The sequence below is a fragment of the Pempheris klunzingeri genome, chromosome 6 (assembly GCF_042242105.1).
Source record: "Pempheris klunzingeri isolate RE-2024b chromosome 6, fPemKlu1.hap1, whole genome shotgun sequence".
NCBI lineage: Eukaryota > Metazoa > Chordata > Actinopteri > Acropomatiformes > Pempheridae > Pempheris > Pempheris klunzingeri.
The window spans coordinates 6,075,788-6,093,608 of record NC_092017.1 but is presented as its reverse complement, the minus strand read 5'-3'; the positions used below and the strand labels follow the sequence as shown (position 1 = coordinate 6,093,608).

Sequence of the window (17,821 nt, the reverse complement as noted above, 5' to 3'; positions counted from 1 at the left end):
TACAGCAATTACAATTAACCTGCTGTCACAGCAACATTACTGTCAGTTAGGTTTTCTCAGAGCTTTAGTGGACCAGGCCTCAACTTTATATCTATAGTCATTTTATATTGAATCTCATGATAAGATCACAATGGAAAAGTCATACTGAAAAAATTTAAATAGTTATTCAAGTTACCTCTTCAGAAACACCAAGATACAAGATATAAGAGTGTGATTACAGATTTGTAGACACCCTTATGAGTGTTTGGTGTCAACTCTTACCTGAGAGAACTTGTCTGTGGTGGAGGCTGCTGCTGCTGCTGAGGGAACTTTTCCTTAAATAACTGTGAAGCAGGAAGCGGAGATTTTTCTGAGCAGGCACCCCCCCCTTTATGGCACTTTGACTTTGCTCCTAGGAAGGTAGAGCCACCCAGTGTCACCAAACCATCAGGTGCCAGGCATATTACCCAGTGCCATCACAGGGCACTGGTTGTTTTGACAATAACTAATGTTTAGTTGAATAACCGATGATACATGTTCTTTCCTTTTAAACGAACGTCTGGCCACTGAACGTTGCTTCACACAGAGACAACAGTGGTACCATTAACTACAGTCTACTATATAAACACAGCATGTCGGTTAAATATGTGGTAAACAAAATTAACATCAAAACCGAGGCAACTTCAGGATTTCAAGTTCTCTTTTTACAAACCACAGAAAGGTTTAAACATGTTAATTTTCCTCTTTGAAAGGTTGAATAGCAAACACCAGACATAACAGTGTCGTCACAGGTCAAACACTGCCAACGTGTTGTGCTGTACTTTAAGGCAATTATGTCATAAACAGCAGATAATTAAGAGGAACATGATCTTACTGTATAAGACGGCTCATACCACCCATACTAGGTGTGTGATCTTCTAATCTCACCGTCTATTTATCCAGTTTGCTTTGCACCAGAATATGGTATCATTTTTTTTATCATATACAAAATTTAAAAAAAAAAAACATATTAGAATAAGAAACGAAACTGAAAAAAAGTACAAACACAATAAGCATAGCGATATACAGACTTAACAGTGGATCTGGTATTGTTTAAGTATCTTTACTATAATTACACAGACAAAAACAATGTACAATAGCCGGATGTTTCAGGCTCACTTCATCCCGTAATGTCATTATTGTTACACGCTGCAGGATGAAGCGGCACGCGCCACACAGCACAAAATGTTTCAATGAGTACAAAACTTGAAAAGAACCAAGTCAATGGAAAAACCAAAAGCACATTTACAGTGATTTACATGAATTCAGTCCACCTGTATAATCACACGAGGGTACTCGCTCCCTTTCTTTCAAGCACTCTTCTCTTCCTAGAACCAAATGAAAATGTTTTTACCACCATGACATCCATTTACTTTGGATTAAGTAGATGATTCATATCTGTTTAACTGTAAAGTTTACTTGGCATTATGCATATAGCGTATGTTCACTTTCAGATAATCATCTAAGGACTCTATTTATCCTTTAAGAGCATTTTTTTTGTATATGAAGTCAATTCAATTTGCCACATTTAAGTTCTCTCCTAGTATTCTTTTAAATCTCAACCTACGTAAATATTCCATTATCTTTTAGATTACACCTAAATTTGTGGTCGATAATAGGTAATTTTTTTTACCCATACTAAATAAACAAATCAGACCTCTATAAATCCAGGTGCAGGATGGTCGGAGAAAAAAAGGGGAAGCTGCGACACGTTTCTTCATATGGTATTTTAAGAATATTTCAACAGCAAGTGGACCAGCTTTCACATGTCCTGTCCATTGACGTACACCGACAAAATGAAGGCACAGATTAATGAGAAGACCACGATTGAGATTAGTCTGTATACACACAGCTCACTACAGGACTCCTTTTAACTGATTTTGATTTGCCCCTTTCAATAACTCTCGGGGCGCTCACCTTAACTAAAATACTTTCATCACTTACAGGAACTTACTGCCAAATATCAAAGATACACAATGTGCCAGTTCAAACATTGTCTTAAAAGGGGAGGCAGAAATTAAGTTAGTAAAAATGGTCTCTGGGGTCCTCAAAAATGAACAAAAAGGGGGGAAACAGTGACAGGGCCGTCCATTTGGCCACTCTAATGCAACCTACAATGCTCCACGCTCAACATGTGCGTTGGGTCTTGAATGAGAACCGATTCCTGATGGGCTTTTCTGATCCTAGAAGCCCTCCCGTCACTTCTCTCTGTCCGCTCTCAGGCAGATAGGGAGGGTGCGTGCGATTGTATGCAGCAAATCATAGCACCAAATTGTGAGCAGCCCCTCCTCCCCCCTTCAGAGAGAGGGGGCGGCGGCGGTCGTCGACAGAGGAGGCGGTCCCCCGCTCAGGCCCGTTCTTTGCGCTTCAGTTTGGAGGACTTCTTGACGGCACCGTTCTTGTTGAGCAGCTTCAGCACTTTCTCCTTGTGGTCGAGCACTTTCATCATGGTGTCTCTGGCCTCGGTCACCTGGTCCATCACCAGCTTACAGCGCTGCATGTTACCCTGAGGACAAACGCGGCAACACCTTCAGCTGCTGAGAGCTTTTGGAATGCATTTACAGGCCTCCTAAGGCTCATCAAAGCTCAACAAAATAAACCGTACAGTGAGAGTAAAAATGAAGCACCTTTATCATCACATCGTAACTGTAACTATAAACGCGATTTTGAGAAGTTTAAAGTTTATTTCACCAGCTGTTCATATTAACCTCCATTAATATTCCTATGATTATTATTAGGTGTGAGATGCCAGGAGACCACAAGCAAAATATGACAAGAGGATTGTTTCATTTTAAATATTGGAAGGTTTTTGGCTTAAATGTGTGATTGTAGAAATACATTCCTATCCAGGAATGTTCCTAACCTCAAAAATATAAAAGTTAAAATGAAGCATTTTCCAAACGTTGCAGGCTTTTAGTCCAAATCCTGTAAATTACAGTAAAACTTCATTTGCCTTAACTGTCAAATTGTCAAGGTCAATTATTGTAAAACAAATTCAAAGGTCATGCATGATGTTTGGTTGCAGTGTTTTTGCAGTTTTGGCACAGTGGAAGGTCTGCTCATTGGAGAATACCATATATCCATTTATTATCATATTCTGAATGTGTTGTCAGACAGGAAGTCTTTATGCCTCAGCTGTTTCCACCGTAAACATGACATGACAAGGAGGGAAGCGGCGGCAAAGCAACTGACTGCTGCTCTCACGTATGCGCACATGATTTTACATCTCAAAAACGGATTTGAGCCAATAACGAATCTTTATGGCAACTTTGATGAGCAAAGACTGCAGATAACTGAGCAAATACGTGAATATTTTAAGGTCTGCAGTAACGACCTCACCTGAATAAGCTCATTGATTCGGTGAAGGTCATCATCGGCTCCTGCTCTCTTTTTAGGAATCAGGCCCTCTTGAAGAGTGGAGAGGCGGCTGTACACATCATGCTCCAAACTCGACTGCGGATCAAGTGACAAACACGTCGTGTTTACAGACATCCAATTGAAAAAAGGAAGAGATGCACAACAACACCTGTGTACTGCCTGCACAGTATCAGGGACACACCAGTGAGTATGAACAGGACAGAGTGTAGTGTTCCATCAGTTAGAAAAGTCCGCTGTCACCATGTTTTCATCTGTTGATGTGGTCATGTTACACTAAAGCAGTCAAACTGTTTCAAGGAGTTCACCGTGACTTTCTCTCCAACATGAGGACAAGGCAGGACGAACTGGGCTGATCTGCAACCTGACGGTCACTTTCAGCCACAAACCAGTCTCAGCCGTTCACTAGATTACTGAACATTTTGAAAGACCACTGAGATAAACAACACTACAGAGTCGTATTTTTGCAGGTCTGGGGCCAGTACTCACCAACTGCCTGAGCTGTGCAGCACACAGGTGAATCTTCCAGCCTTGCGCTCTGCATGCCACTCCTCTCTGGTTGGCCATGTCCTGTAAGCTGCCCTTCTTCTCCTCTGAGAGAGGAGCAAAGGATTGTTGTTAGGAAGGAAGAAGCCATGATCATTCATTCACATTAGCTGCATAAAACACAGGTACTGTTGCCTGTGAGCTGGAAGCTACTGACCTTTGACTCGGATGTCGCTGTACCTCTGGAAGTGGTGGTAGGCAGCTTTCCAGGGGTTCCGGTAGTGTCGCAGGAGAGTAACAGGCGGTCGAGGCCTGACTGGTACATAACGCACTCCTTCCTCATCTGGGAGACAAAAACAAGTGTTGATCAAGTGACAAGACACATTATCATCACTGTGACAGCGACATCACGTTACGTACCAACGTATTCCCTTGGCGGAGATTCACGCCTCTCAGCCCGGCCTGTGATTGGCCGGCCTGGGGCCTTCTCCTCGTCTGTGCTGTTGGTCTCCACCATCTCGCTCTCCTCTGTAGAAATAACATGCTGCTGCTTGCGAGGCTTCTTCCGCGGGGAGGCCCCAGGGATCAGGTCTCCTGTGGCAGGAGTGTTGAGGGTGGAGGCCTGGGAGGTGAGGGCTGGGCCCGATGACAAGTTCGCATTGGGGTCTGAGGGGAGGAGATTAACGCATTGTGCATATTTCAGTTTTCTTACATTCATTTCCCATAATTTTACATGGACCAAGTACACTGATGACTGACGTGCTCCTGACCTGGCTGGGAGGTGTCCATGCTCTCCACCTCCTGCTTAATTTTTAAATCTGGGCAGGTTGAGCTGGCAGCACAGGCCGCAGTGCTACTGGCTGCGGGCTGAGTGGGGGAGGCCACGGTGTTGGCCATTGAAGCGGGAACAGGAGGAGTTACAGCCATGGCTGCCGGCAGGGCAGAGAGGACAGTGGAGGGCTGGGAGGGGGGGACGGGCCCTGGCGTGGCCAGCATGGTGGGGATGGCCTGGGCGAGGTGCTGGACGTTTGAGGACACCGCCTGCTGCTCTCCGCCTTGTGACGGTAGCGCTTCTACTGTAGCCATGACGGGTGGGGCGACTGCCATGTGCACCTCAGCTTTGGGTTTCACACTGAGAGGAATCAAAGTGTCAGGTTACAAACTCATATCACAACACATAATAGGATGCAATTATGGAAGTAATTGATTGATGTGACTGAGGCTCACCCTGCAGGTCGGGGAGATCCTGCTCCTCTCACGCCACTCTCAATTCTGCCACTACTGGCTTCGCTGGGCTGGGCAGGGATCAGGTTCTTCCGAACACAACTGAAACACAAAGACAGGTAGAGTTGGTTTGAGAAAAGGAAACGTTAAGCTGTCCTTCTGAACTTCACAGGTTTCTATCAAACTGATTTTGGAGAATCTAATGCAGACATCAATGCTGACAGCCTGCTATGAAGTAATTATGTGCAGCTGAAAAGTCTAGCTTAAAAAAAATCCAGTGATATAGACAGACAGATGTAGATAACAATCTTAGGCCCAGTTTCCAAGTTGGGGGCTAATTTTAGGGCTGTGCTTTGGTTAAAAAGTTAGGTCAGTGTTAACCCAGATTGCAGTGGCACAGTGGCATTTTGATAGGCCCCATGAAAACAACTGACCCACTGGCCCACCTGCTGGTTAAACTCACCTTTCATTAGCGGGCTTCTTGCGGAGGATGCTGGGTCTCGGGGAGGAGACCAGGGTGGGAGCTCCTCCTACTCCTCCCTGGGCGTGTGCCTGCACCATGGTGGCTACTGGCTGGGTGGTGCTGAATGTGCTGCTGATAGGGTTAGGTACAAAGGCATCTGCCAAAACAACCCCTGAAAAGAAGAAAACAAGCGTTACAAAGAGGGCACCACTCAGTGAAGCTCTCATCAAGGCTGAGGCAGGACAGCTTTCATGATTACCAGGTTTTCCTTCAGACTGCGCTTGTTGCGGTTGTTGCTGAGTGACTATTGGTGTCTGCGGTATTCCTTGTGTGGTGATTGGTGCAGACGCATGCAGGCCCTGCACTCCGATCGGTGCGGGCTGAATGCCCTGCGCAGAGATTGGTGCTGGCTGGATTCCTTGGGTGCTGATTTGTGCAGATGGGAGACCAATCCGATCCACCGTCATCAGCTGCATGTGGTTCAGATGGACAGTGGTTGCCACGCCTACTCCGGCTTGGGTGGGCAGTGCTGAGCTCGGAGCTTGAGGAGTGACTTGTTGAGAGGGAAAATAAAGTTAAAATGAGATCATCGTGCTATCAAGTTGCAGTCAAAGCTTTATAAAGCAAGTCAAATAAAGAAGAGCATGTCAAACCATACACTCACTCATTACGGTAGCCAGCATAACAACATTGGTGAGTGGGGCTTACCAGGATACTGGCGGATGGTAGATACAGAGCTACTGATGGGGGTGTAGGTGTGTGTCAGAGGGTACGACGAGGAGTATGCTGGCAGGAAATACTGGAACTGCACAGGCACAGAAGGCCTTAAAAAGAAAACATACAATATTACAGTAAATCAACACTCATCATCAAGTATCTGCACTTCTGAGGTTAACACACTTTTATTCCTTGTCTTTGTTACCTCAGTATTGGATGCAAATACAAGAGAATTTCCAAATAATCAAAGAGTCTCACCATTATTATTTTTTATACTGTTCACATCTGTACTGTACTGGGTGGATTATAATCATTTTGGTAATACCCTGAGCTTTCAGCTAGTGCCATCATCAGGTCAACTTTTGAATTAGCATCCTCAACTGCTACACGTAATCATCAGTGTGTTAGTGTTGTCACTGCGAGCATGTTAGCATGCACAGTGCACAGTGATGCTTCGTGCTAAATGCAGTGCAGGCTCACAGAGACGCTGGCACGGCTGCACTCTTAGTCCTGTTACTTACCATATGAACACATCAAACAGCTAATTATTGTTAATTTTTTTACCTCACCACAACCAGGTCAGTCTGGATTACCACAGTACTGTACATGTACAACTGAGCCGTTTCTGTTTTGCCACAGAGGCTATATTTGTGAGGGACTAACAAATGTGAAAGGAGGAAAGGCAGGCAGTAGGACGGAGCTCTTAGCGGAAACATAACTCTACAGTGTTCATGGCAAGTAAAAGAAACACAAACATAGCTACCAGACTATCAGACGTCTATTTACGACCAAAAAATGGCCCATTTAATGGTTGGTTGTTTGTTTTCAGGGTACAACCGTGTCAATGAGTCAATTCACCAACGTTGTGCGCTCACCTGTCACTTCTTGCCTCCATGGTGACGGGGTTGGGAGACGACCGGTGGCCCGGGATAGGGATGAGGTTGGCCCTCTCTCCGGTGTAGTCGGGCTGCACACGGGATGAAGAGTGGGCGATGGGCTGAGGTACCACTTTAGCTGTGAACAACACCGCGGGATGGTTAAGAGAAAGACTGACTACAACACACTATGAACTGATTTTGATTTAAATAATTAAGAAAAGACCTCCTGCTCATGAAGCAGAGAGAAAATGGCCAACTTACCAACAGGGATGGCAGAGGTGGTCACTGCTGTAGCATGAGAGGAGTGTGAGGCCATTGTCATGGTGACAATGGTGCTATTGGTCATTTGGGTGTGTGGCACTGTGCCTGAACATGAAGAAGACAGGATTAGTGTACCAATAATAACTCACAGTTCAGCTTTTTACTCATTACATAGTTTTGTGACTAGCTTGTAGATATTGATACATAAAAAGTAATACCTATTGTGGTGGTTGATGGCACAGTGTTCGTGGCAACAATTGGTGCCACAGTCGCTGCAGCTACTGGTGTCACAGGACTGAAGATCGGCTTCTGTGGGCAACAAAACAATTATTAAGCAATTATTTCAGTCGATATATAAAACGACTCTTGATTACTGCTGCAGAAGGCCAACAAGAAGCAGTAACCTGTGTCATGGTGTGCGGAGGCTGGGGCTTTTGAGCCCCTATTGCAGGGTGAGATGGCAGTGTGATCCGCGTGGCAGTGTCGCGGGACGTCTGAGGCCTCTGAATACTGACGGTGGCAGGAGGGGGGTGAATGGTCAGCCCCGGGCGCCTGGAAGAAAACATTACTGCATCAGGCACAGGCGAGGTTTGATAAATGTCCAGAGGGAATGGTCAGTGCAGAAAACATCTCCATGTTACACAAAAGCACATTGTGGGAGTAAATGCTGTTTTGTTTTGAGGAGTCACAAGACAAAAAGGACGGCAGCCACTTGTGTGCTGGCTTTTATGGAGACTGGATGCTTGTTAAACAACATGATTACGCATAGCAGCTCTGCTTTTCTCCCACGGGTCACTGTGAGGAGACTATGACAATGTAGTTTAGGTGTGGATGACAGCAGGGACAACATATTTTTACAGTATTTGTTTTGCCATCTGTTTCATTCTGGGCCTGAAAAAATATGTATACAGTCATCACACCTCCCTGACTGACTTTTAATTACTTCTAGTACTTACACATGCAGCAGCTCTGCTTAGTCAATACACTCTGGACTGCTACTTACCCATGAGCCACCTCTGCAGAGTGAGTGACTGTTGGGTTGATAACCGGGGACTGAGTTCTAGTTGCCGAAATGGGGGCCACCACAGTCGGAAGCACGGCTGTAGACGTTGTTACAGCGGGGCGGGACTGTGGACAGAGGGGTATGACACCGTTACACACAGCGTTACTAAATGCCCAACATCATATCTACACTTCTTCAGGAGTACATCAGGGCACCTGAATGGTCTGGTGGATGATGTGCTGCACTGTGGGCTGGCCGGGGCCCGCACTCGCTCCGGTGGCTGGCCGCAGGACAGTTTTGGAGCTGGACATAACAGCTGCTGCAGCAGCCCCTACAGGGTGCAACACAGACTCATCTCAAGAAATGCACTGCTACAAATGAGTGGTAAAATGTCTGCTGTTTGAATGACAAGCAAACATCAAGCCTGGCATACTGTTCTTATTTGAACATGCATACCTCGGGGTAAATGGGAGGAGAAGGTCTGGGGGGGGACCGCAGAGGTCCCGATCTGCAGTGCTGGAGCACTGCCTCTGATGATCTGAATGTTAGCTGGCATCAGGTGATGCAAGTTGCTGGAGTGACCCTGAAACACAATGAAAGCAGCCCAGGTCCTCAGTGATCAGCAAAAAAGACACAATAGAATAGAATAGAATTTATTGCCATTTCAGAATCAGAAAGTTTTATTGTCATTGCACTAAGGAGTGCAACGAAGTTTGTTGTGCTAAAAATCCTACAAATACACTATGTAACATACACACACAACACACACATACATTCGCTTTGTACGAGTAAGACAGGTACATAGGAATTCTTGTGCGTGTCTCTGGATCAATTTAGTAACTAGACAAATCAAAACAAAAAGTGCAGAATAAAAGTAAAAGCAGCAATGAAAGTCTACAGGGAAACTATATACAAATACACATTATAAGAATGAATTAAAATAGATACACATTATAAATAAGAAACAGTATTAAGTGTTGAACAGTATTAAGTGTTGAACAGTATTAAGTGTTGAACAGTATTAAGTACACTTAAGATACACTTGGAGCCAGCAACCACTGCACTTACCTGCTGACCACTGATAGTTGCCACAGGAATAGATGGGGTTGTAGCAATACTGCTCTCTATGGTGACAGTAATGTGACCAGGCACCTTGGGGGGGATGGGGATATGACCCTGGTTGGAAGCTGGTGCAGGGGCAATAAGACGACTTGGCATAGGAGACTTCAGGACAGCCTAAAATAAAGAAAAACAAAACACATACGAGGCTGATAAGAACAATGCTAGAAATGATGCTAGGTAACACTGGTTCATGACTGAAGGTACAAAATGTTTTGGTGTTGGTTAGGGATGTGCATTTCAGGAAAAAATCCTGTTTGATAATTACCATGAACTATTCAGAGATGCTCGAATAGTAAAACATATTAAAACGATGAAGACCTGGCTTCATTTCAACGCCCCTCATCAAGTTACTGCTCCTGACGGGTGTACGACTGAGAGCCAGTGAAAACCAAGGTGAAAAAAAATTGTACTACTATTTGATTCTTTATATATTACTGGCTATTTGAATTAGCCATCTCTAGGATTGGTCCAGCAGATCACCTCAACCAGCAGGCACGGACAGTGAGCTACAACGGCTATAATGTAATCCTCAGGGGCAACGCCGCCCGTCAAAGTACGCCCACTAACGGGCACAGATTGTCTTTCCAAGTGTCTGACAACATTATGGAAGGATCTCTACAGAGATAGGCCTGTAAGATCATTTTTGTTTAACAAGCGTTCTAAGTAAAATTACTGTTTTTGTCAGTGGAGTCTGGTGGCTTTGAAGAGAGCAATTAAATGGCTGTTTCTGGTTAAACAAAAAGGATCCTACGGGGGTCTCTCTCTGTGGGGATCCTTGAGTAATGCTGTCAGACACTTTGAATAACAAATGAGTGGTAAGTGATAAAAACAAAGCACTTTTATTGGATGCACTCTGATGAGCGAGGTTGCCCCAAAGAGGCAGACCTCAGATCTACTGAGGTGATCTACTCGATCAATTCTGAAAGTTTTTGAACCTAACAGTTATTTCAAACACTAAATATGTAAAAATGTTTAAAAATATCAGAGTCAGCCTTTAAGTGAGCCCAACCATCGGCCACATGAAACATCATGTTGCAGTGGAACATTTCTATTGTAAGCTTAGGAAGTTGGTCACTATCCTAATGGAGCTGTCAGTAAACTACACCAGTTATTGTTATTAAATGTAACTATCAAAGTCATTCCAGTTTAGGCACTTTGGAAATTATCTGTACTAAAAATCCTATTCTACCTGATTATGCAAGTATAACATTAAAGCCCTTCGCCCTCAACACATCAATTATGTCTTTAAAAACTCCTGCATGATTTTTTTCAGAAAATATTCGTTAAAACACCACCAGTTTTTGATGAAATACAGAACTGAGAAGTTCTTCTAATTTTTCCGGTCAGTCCTTCATCTTGAGCTAATCTGCCACTGGCTGCTACCAAGTCTGATCTCAGATTTTAGTTTTGCACCAGCTGACATAAAAGAGACCCAAACAGACCAAGTCTTGTGATATTAAACAAACTTGAAGAGAAATCTGCCCCATTTCAAAATTACTCATCAAGTCCAGCGGAGCTTTCAGGATCAGAGTAACTAGACTGTAGCACATCATCTCACACTAAAGGCATATTTATCAATCCACACGCAAAGCTTCTACAGGTTTTAGAGACGTGATCGTCACCTTCATCTGTCCCTCGGTGAGGACTGCAGGCTGGCCCTGTGGGAGGTGGACAGAGGCGGCAGGTACGGTCACAGGGGTGCCTGGCTGGATGGGCACTGTCTGGGGAGCAGCTTGGGGCTGGCCATGCGTCTGTACTTGTGGGTACGGTCTGACCACCATGGTCTCCTGCTTGTCATCTCTGAACGCCAGGGTTCCACCGCCCCCGGCAGGTGGATGATCCTGCTGCCCGTGGTCAGCATCCCGGCTGCTGTCCGCATCTCCAACACCTATGGAAAAATCACCTGATTTAATATTTACTCATAGGCGTCTTCCCCGCCATATTTGACGCCCCCTGCCAGTCATTTGATTTACACCAAGTCACCTTGTGGGTTTGACGGCTGATTGACAGACACTAGGTTTCCAGCGGCGGGGATCTGAGGTGCTCCCCCGCTGGAGGCAGGCAGCCCGTGTCGGGGGAATTGCTGGGAGCTCATTTTTAACTATTTGTGACCTGTAAGAGAGTCAAGACAGCCCGTTAGTTCCCGTGCCAGGCATACTACAGATATCGTTACGGTTTAAAGCCAGTTAACACTTGTATTCTTGATACTGAACATGTCACGTTACGATGACTGCAACAATAAAAGGCGACCAGTTTATCGGTGAGCAGGCGGCACAGGGACGGAACCGGGCTAACGGAGACTGTTGTGGTTAGCAGATAGCAAACGTTGACCAGCTGATGTTAATATGAGTGCATAACGTCCGATTTTACTGTAAAAACAAACTATAGTGTGTGGACTTTTGGTAAACGTTATATGGGCAATGAACATCTGACAAAACTGCTCGACAACAACTGTCCCGATGCTCATCAAATATCAAGTGTACGTGCGAGTGCAAGTCCGACTTTTGGGTTTCCTTCACCAAAGTGACCAGACGCGATCACTGCCCAGTCGGTTAATGCTCACTGTGGTCGCTGCTTTCTGTTCGCTACCCTTAAAACTAAAAAGCTACCTTGTTAGCCAGCTATCTTAGCTAGCAGCAGGCTAACGTTAGAGTCGCTAACCCTGTGCCGCTTGCCTTTCATGCAAAATCCTGAACTCTCCTCAGAGCAAAACGGTGTAAACTTTGTAGGGCTCAACAAACAAACACGAGTCTAACTGTGCGTGTGTGTTACCGTGTGGCGGACTTACTAGGCAATGGTCGTTTTGTAGATTACAATTTTTCCATTCGTCTTTTCTTTTTTCCAACATGTAAGCCGGAAGAACGCTCAGGAAGAACCGGGCCTCCCTGTTTCCTCCCACCAATCAGAGAAGAGACAACCAAGTCGCTGACCAATCAGAGCGCAGAAATGTTTTGACTATCGAAGGAGCGCTGCGAACTGCAACACCAGAGTCACGTGGTCGGCGGAGGCAGCCGAGTTAGCACTGGAGCTAATCTGCTAGCACTGCTAGCTAGCTACGAAGAATGTTGCTGTACAAAATGTCATCCTACATAGGTTACCATTGGTTAGTGGTGCAGTAGGTTCTCGGATCCCTTTATTAGAGAATAGAAGCAGCAGTGCTTCGAGGAAATAAACGTGAAAAACATACTCGATTACTAGTAAAAACCCTGCAAACGTTAAAGTTTCTCTCAATAGCGCTAAGAGCACATCATCACATTTACTCAGTACTTTCCACTGGCCGTGTATTTGAAAGCGTGGCATTACTACAGGTCTTTAGTTTCTACGCACATACTCAGTGTACAGGTGTACAGATGTATAGTATGTGGAGCTCGGCTACACTCTGCTAATGCGCTCGGCTGTCTCCGTCTGTCACGTGACCACATGGCCTTTCTGTCCCTCCACATTCTCCCGCGCCACAGAGTGATGTGAGCCTGCTGATTGGCTCCTATGGGTGAAACAAACATGTGAGCCCTCCCATACAAGAGTGCTGCCGCGATACTGCCAGTGAAACACTAGAGGGCAGTAGTCAGCCACAGACACGTGCCAGGCCTCCACTGAAGGGCTCTGTGATTTTGAGAACGTGTTCAGGTCTTTTTCACAGAGCACGTTATGACATGTGACAAGAGGAAAACACAGGTGTGAATAATACTGTTAATGATGGCTGAATTCCATTTAGCTGCCTCAGTTTCTCAGTCCTGCTGTCATGGCTTATTCTACACTATACTTGTGTAAATCTAAAGAAATTGCGTCTACATGTCTGGGTGAGACGGACTGTGGCCGTGTTATCACAGTGTGACAGTGTGAATGACCATGTGCTTTAGTCCATTAGATTCTCTGTTTTTCTGGGTATTGGTCAAAGATGTTATGATCACGCATGGCTTTCAGCTCCACCAATTCTTCAGTTATTCATGAGTGTATCTACAGGCCACAGCTATTTCCCTAAGTATTATCTTTGGCCCTGACAGAAGGACATCTGATTGCTTCAAGAGAAGTTTACTCCTGCACTCCCCAGGCTCTTCGGTTCTTGAGTTGTGACTATTGGCAGTTTGTTCACAGTTGACATACTATCAATTTGAAACTGTATTTCCCTCTGGGGAAGATTATCATCATCATAAGAAAAGAGGAAGATTATCATATGTTGATCATCCACAAAAAAATGCCTTTGACTTTAAAGCCAAAGGATTCGTACATTTAAATTAAAACATCTGAATTTCAATGTTACATGGAATAATTTCTCGATGCCTTCGAGGCATTGCCATGGAAGAGTGTATAGCTTGATTTTTTTAGTTATTAAGAACCACCAAATAATCTCTTTTATTCTCAGTGTAGTGACACATACCACATTTATGTGACATTCATGATCATCGTAATAAGATTGACCTTTAAGCCCCTGACTGAGCACTATTCACTCCATAATCCCACAGTGGACAAGCCAAGTACATCATCATTAAGATACACCTGGGCCATAAAGGGTTATATAAAACATTCCTGCATGCTGAGGCATGACCACTAAATTCCCCAGCTGTGCTCACTCACATCCACCTGCTGGTATGTTGCTTTAACTGGGACCTTGTCAAAGCTTCATGGCAAGCATTCTTTGGATATTATTGCTGACTGGTTAAGAAAATGACGTGGGTTGCCATGAAATGTAGCTTTGGATGAACTTAATTTTCACAGAGGAGTAAGCAGAAACTAAGGAAATGCCAAGATGAATTTTACAGAGGAGAGTATGGATTTGGAGTGCTGAGACTAAACCTGTTTGACACCAAAGAATTAGCATGTGTCTGCTGATGGGGGATTAACACGCTGCCGATGGCTCCCATAGTAATGCTGATGTAGGCGCCCTTTCATTCATCTTCTCATCGTGAATTCTTTAATGCCTGCTGTTCTTATGATCTCTGCCATTTCACACACTAACACAAGCATGAATCACTCACTGGCACTTAAAGAAACCGACTTCTCACAGGTAACTTGCACCTTGAACAGTGTCTGGTTTTTTACCACTGACTCAGGTGTCACTGTCTTCATTCAGCTCGCAGCTCGTCCTCCGCGGCACGTCTCTCAGCGCTGTTTCACACACTTTGACTCACACACCCATTCCTTTCCTACAATGAATCAGTCTTTCTTGTGCAGCTCAGTTGATTCATTGGAAACCACTTGTAGTCCCAGACAAGAACCAGCCAAACAGCAGTGGGTGACCCAGTGCCTCATGCATGCTTCATGAGAATCACAGTCCTCTGTGTTTTTGTTGGACTAAATGTGGGAACAATGAGGGTCAGACACAGGGTTGAGATTAGGGCTGGGGATGGGGGGAGGTTAGCGGCTACACAATCTACAAGTGAAAGTGCTTGGGACCTATCAGCTGTTAGCAGGGCTGCCTTTATGTGTTTTGGAGCAAGTCCAAGTCCAGTTTCAAGTCGTTCAAGACAAGTACAAGTCAAATGTATGTCATAGTTAAGTCTCAAGTCCAGCTTTAAGTCCAAGTCAGGTCAGAAGTCTTCACAAGTAAATTGCTAGTAAAGAAAGTCTTTCAAGTGTCTGAATTATGATCATTACAAAGACTTGGCTTTTCACAGATACATTTTAACACTGGTGTTAAATGGTGTTTTGTGGCATGCCTTTAACTGGCCTATTTATTGTTTCACCATTCTGGGTTTTACCCACATCAAAACATGACATGTGTAAGCTTAGTGTGTAAAATCCTCATCTTTGTGACTCAGGTATGACTCAACTCATCATCTCAAATCAACAACTCTGCCTGACAATTAGTTTAGCATTAAAATCAAACTTGTGTCACCAAACTTTAAGACAGTTTTCATTTACTTTTGAATACTGTGGGACGGCAGAACAACCTGAAAACACATCAGTGATATATCATCACAGCATTAAGTTGTTAATGTGAACAAGCTAGCACTCAGTTACACTTATTCAGGAGACACAGACGAGCATTAGCATTTGTTTGAACCTGCGTTTCTGGCCACCTGATGAATTTATGGCTACTTTTAGCTCAGTGTTTGGTCTCCACCAACTCCTGGGAAAATATCTGGCCCTGGCAACTTGTAGGTTTTTAGTCTGTAGCGCTGTCCTCAGCACTGTTGCTTCACGGCAAGAAAGTTCCAGGTTTGAATCCGGCAGAAACGCAGTTTGTAGTTTGAACCTTGAACTTAATTTCTGTGTGGAGTTTGTATGTTCTCCCCGTGCGTGCGTGGGTTCAGAGACATGCAGGTTAGGTGAACAGGTGACTCTAAATTGCCCACAGGTGTGAGTGTGAATGGTTGTCTGTTTCTATGTGTCGGCCCTGTGAGTGACTGATGACCAGTCCAGGGTGTAACCCGCCTCTCGACCAGCATCAGCTGGGACTCGCTCCAGCCCCCTCGTGACCCTAATAAGTGATAAGTGGGATAGACAATGGAGGGATGGATAGCTGTCTGCTGCTGTTGGAAAAGAGGTTGATGATTGAACCAAAACAGTAAAGGCAGGAAAAACAAATCAATGAGCTGAAAGGGACTACAGCATGGGGGGGATTTCTTGTGGGTTCATCATTAGTATTGACTTTGATCTAGTGTTATTAAAAAATGACTAGAGCAGCTTTATTTATCAAGTCTAAATAACAAGACCCACATTTGACATAATGACAGTTAGTATTCTAAAAAAAGTGTGGAGTGAGAAGTGGAGGGCAGATAAATGGTGGAGGGGGGGGCAGCAGGGGAGCAGAGCAGGTGAGGCGCTCTTGCTGCTGCTCGGCTACAGTCAACACCTGAGGCCAAACACCATCATGCCTTTGGCTTACCATCCGCACAATGTTGCCATTAAAACGCACCAAAAAATGTTGCTGCAAGTGGCCTGCTATCTGAGAGGTTTGCTTCATCTCAGCAACAGCCCTAAAATTAGAGGACGGTGCCCTGATTTATGTGGAAAAGTTAGGGGGGTGGGGGCACATTCCATGACTGCTGTAGGCAGGAAGTTTTGGAATCTCCATGGAAATTAAGGCAAAACACAGAGCTCCACAGTTATTTTTCCAAGTATTTCGCACTGGCTTTTAGTGCAAAATGTGCTCAAAGGCCTCTGAATGGAGACACATGATTTGTTACTAATTGTCGCCTCTATTTGCTGCCAGACACATCGATGTACTCGCATTATGATACAAATAGTGCATGACTTTAAAAGTGCAAGAACTGTCGAGGCAACATAAATATAGGCAGGGGAAACCGGCGCACATGCCAAGACTGCATGTAAAGAATGCACATCATTTCACATGACTCTACGGTTTACTGACCATGTTATACAAACAACAAAACCCTATATTATCTCAGAACAAGCTCATTTCATTGACATCTGTTCTTGATCCACCTCGACTGGCGCTGTGGTCCAGTGCGAATCACTCACAGTTGCTGGGAGTCAAAGTGGTGAAATCATGGTGATAAATGCAACAGTCCTGGCGACAATCACAGTAATTCCTGCGGGACTCCAGATGTGTGTGGAATGCACACACGTACGTAAATAGGATTGAATCTTTCTGGCTGGATGATGATGAGTTCACGACATTGAGAACCAGGAATGAATCTTCCCCTGTGAAGCTGCTCAAACTTGGCACCAGCTGGAGTCACGTAATCATAACCTTTCACCTACAGGAGCCCCTGACATCACTCCCAGTTTGGTGGGGGCTCTTGTCTTACATGTACTGATACTTGAGGCGGGGTGAAATATCTGAAATGTGATCTGTCTGAGCACAAATGGGATATAAATGATGTTAAATCACAGACCCCATGGCGCTACATGTGTCCCGGCTGAAAAAGGCCGTCAGCAGATGGAGATTTATCATTGCAGCCTTTCTGAGCTGAGAAAAGTGGCACTCGGCTACAACAAGTAAAGGCAGCAGGAGGAAAATGTGTGGCATCTATGGAATGCCATCCCAAGCTCACCAGGGGAAACGAGGAAGGCAAAAATATTTACATTATAAGTCAAAGTGCGCCAGAATTTTTGCATGTACAGATTGATGTAAAGACACAGGAATGAGAAAATATACATAAAAGCAATAGAATTAGCTACATAGGATTCAACTTGCACAGATGTAATTCAGACAAAACACTCTTTACATCTCTATTTGCTGCAAAGTGACATTACAGGCTCATGAAACCATATACAGGCAGCAGAACAGAGCAATTTGAAAATGTATATCACGTCAAATGAGATCCTCTGTTTATGATGCAACTGGATGAAATTCCTGGAAGCATT

General features: G+C 44.6%; 1 protein-coding gene across 1 annotated transcript; it reads right to left on the bottom strand.

Moving 5' to 3' along the window:
- Window positions 1-1,065: 1,065 nt before the first annotated feature.
- On the bottom strand, window positions 1,066-12,410 carry sap130a (Sin3A-associated protein a). The gene is made up of 21 exons (XM_070832500.1): window positions 12,336-12,410; window positions 11,531-11,659; window positions 11,170-11,435; window positions 9,494-9,661; window positions 8,882-9,008; window positions 8,641-8,756; window positions 8,426-8,550; window positions 7,827-7,974; window positions 7,641-7,731; window positions 7,423-7,527; window positions 7,159-7,297; window positions 6,275-6,390; window positions 5,826-6,119; window positions 5,567-5,738; window positions 5,107-5,205; window positions 4,650-5,011; window positions 4,300-4,545; window positions 4,097-4,222; window positions 3,883-3,986; window positions 3,358-3,471; window positions 1,066-2,524 (listed from the first exon to the last, which is right to left on the bottom strand). Exons 2-21 carry the CDS (start codon window positions 11,640-11,642, stop codon window positions 2,366-2,368), a joined length of 3,189 nt encoding a protein of 1,062 aa, XP_070688601.1. The 5' UTR covers window positions 11,643-11,659; window positions 12,336-12,410; the 3' UTR covers window positions 1,066-2,365.
- Between the last annotated feature and the right edge of the window lie 5,411 nt (window positions 12,411-17,821).

Coding starts and splice junctions, on each gene's coding strand:
- sap130a (XM_070832500.1), bottom strand. CDS start 11,642: ATGAGCTCCCAGCAATTCCCCCGACACGGGCTGCCTGCCTCCAGCGGG. Junction 7,975..8,425: donor TCTGCAGAGGTGGCTCATGG/GTAAGTAGCAGT, acceptor GTTTTCTTCCAG/GCGCCCGGGGCTGACCATTC. Junction 5,739..5,825: donor GCAGTCTGAAGGAAAACCTG/GTAATCATGAAA, acceptor TCTTCTTTTCAG/GGGTTGTTTTGGCAGATGCC.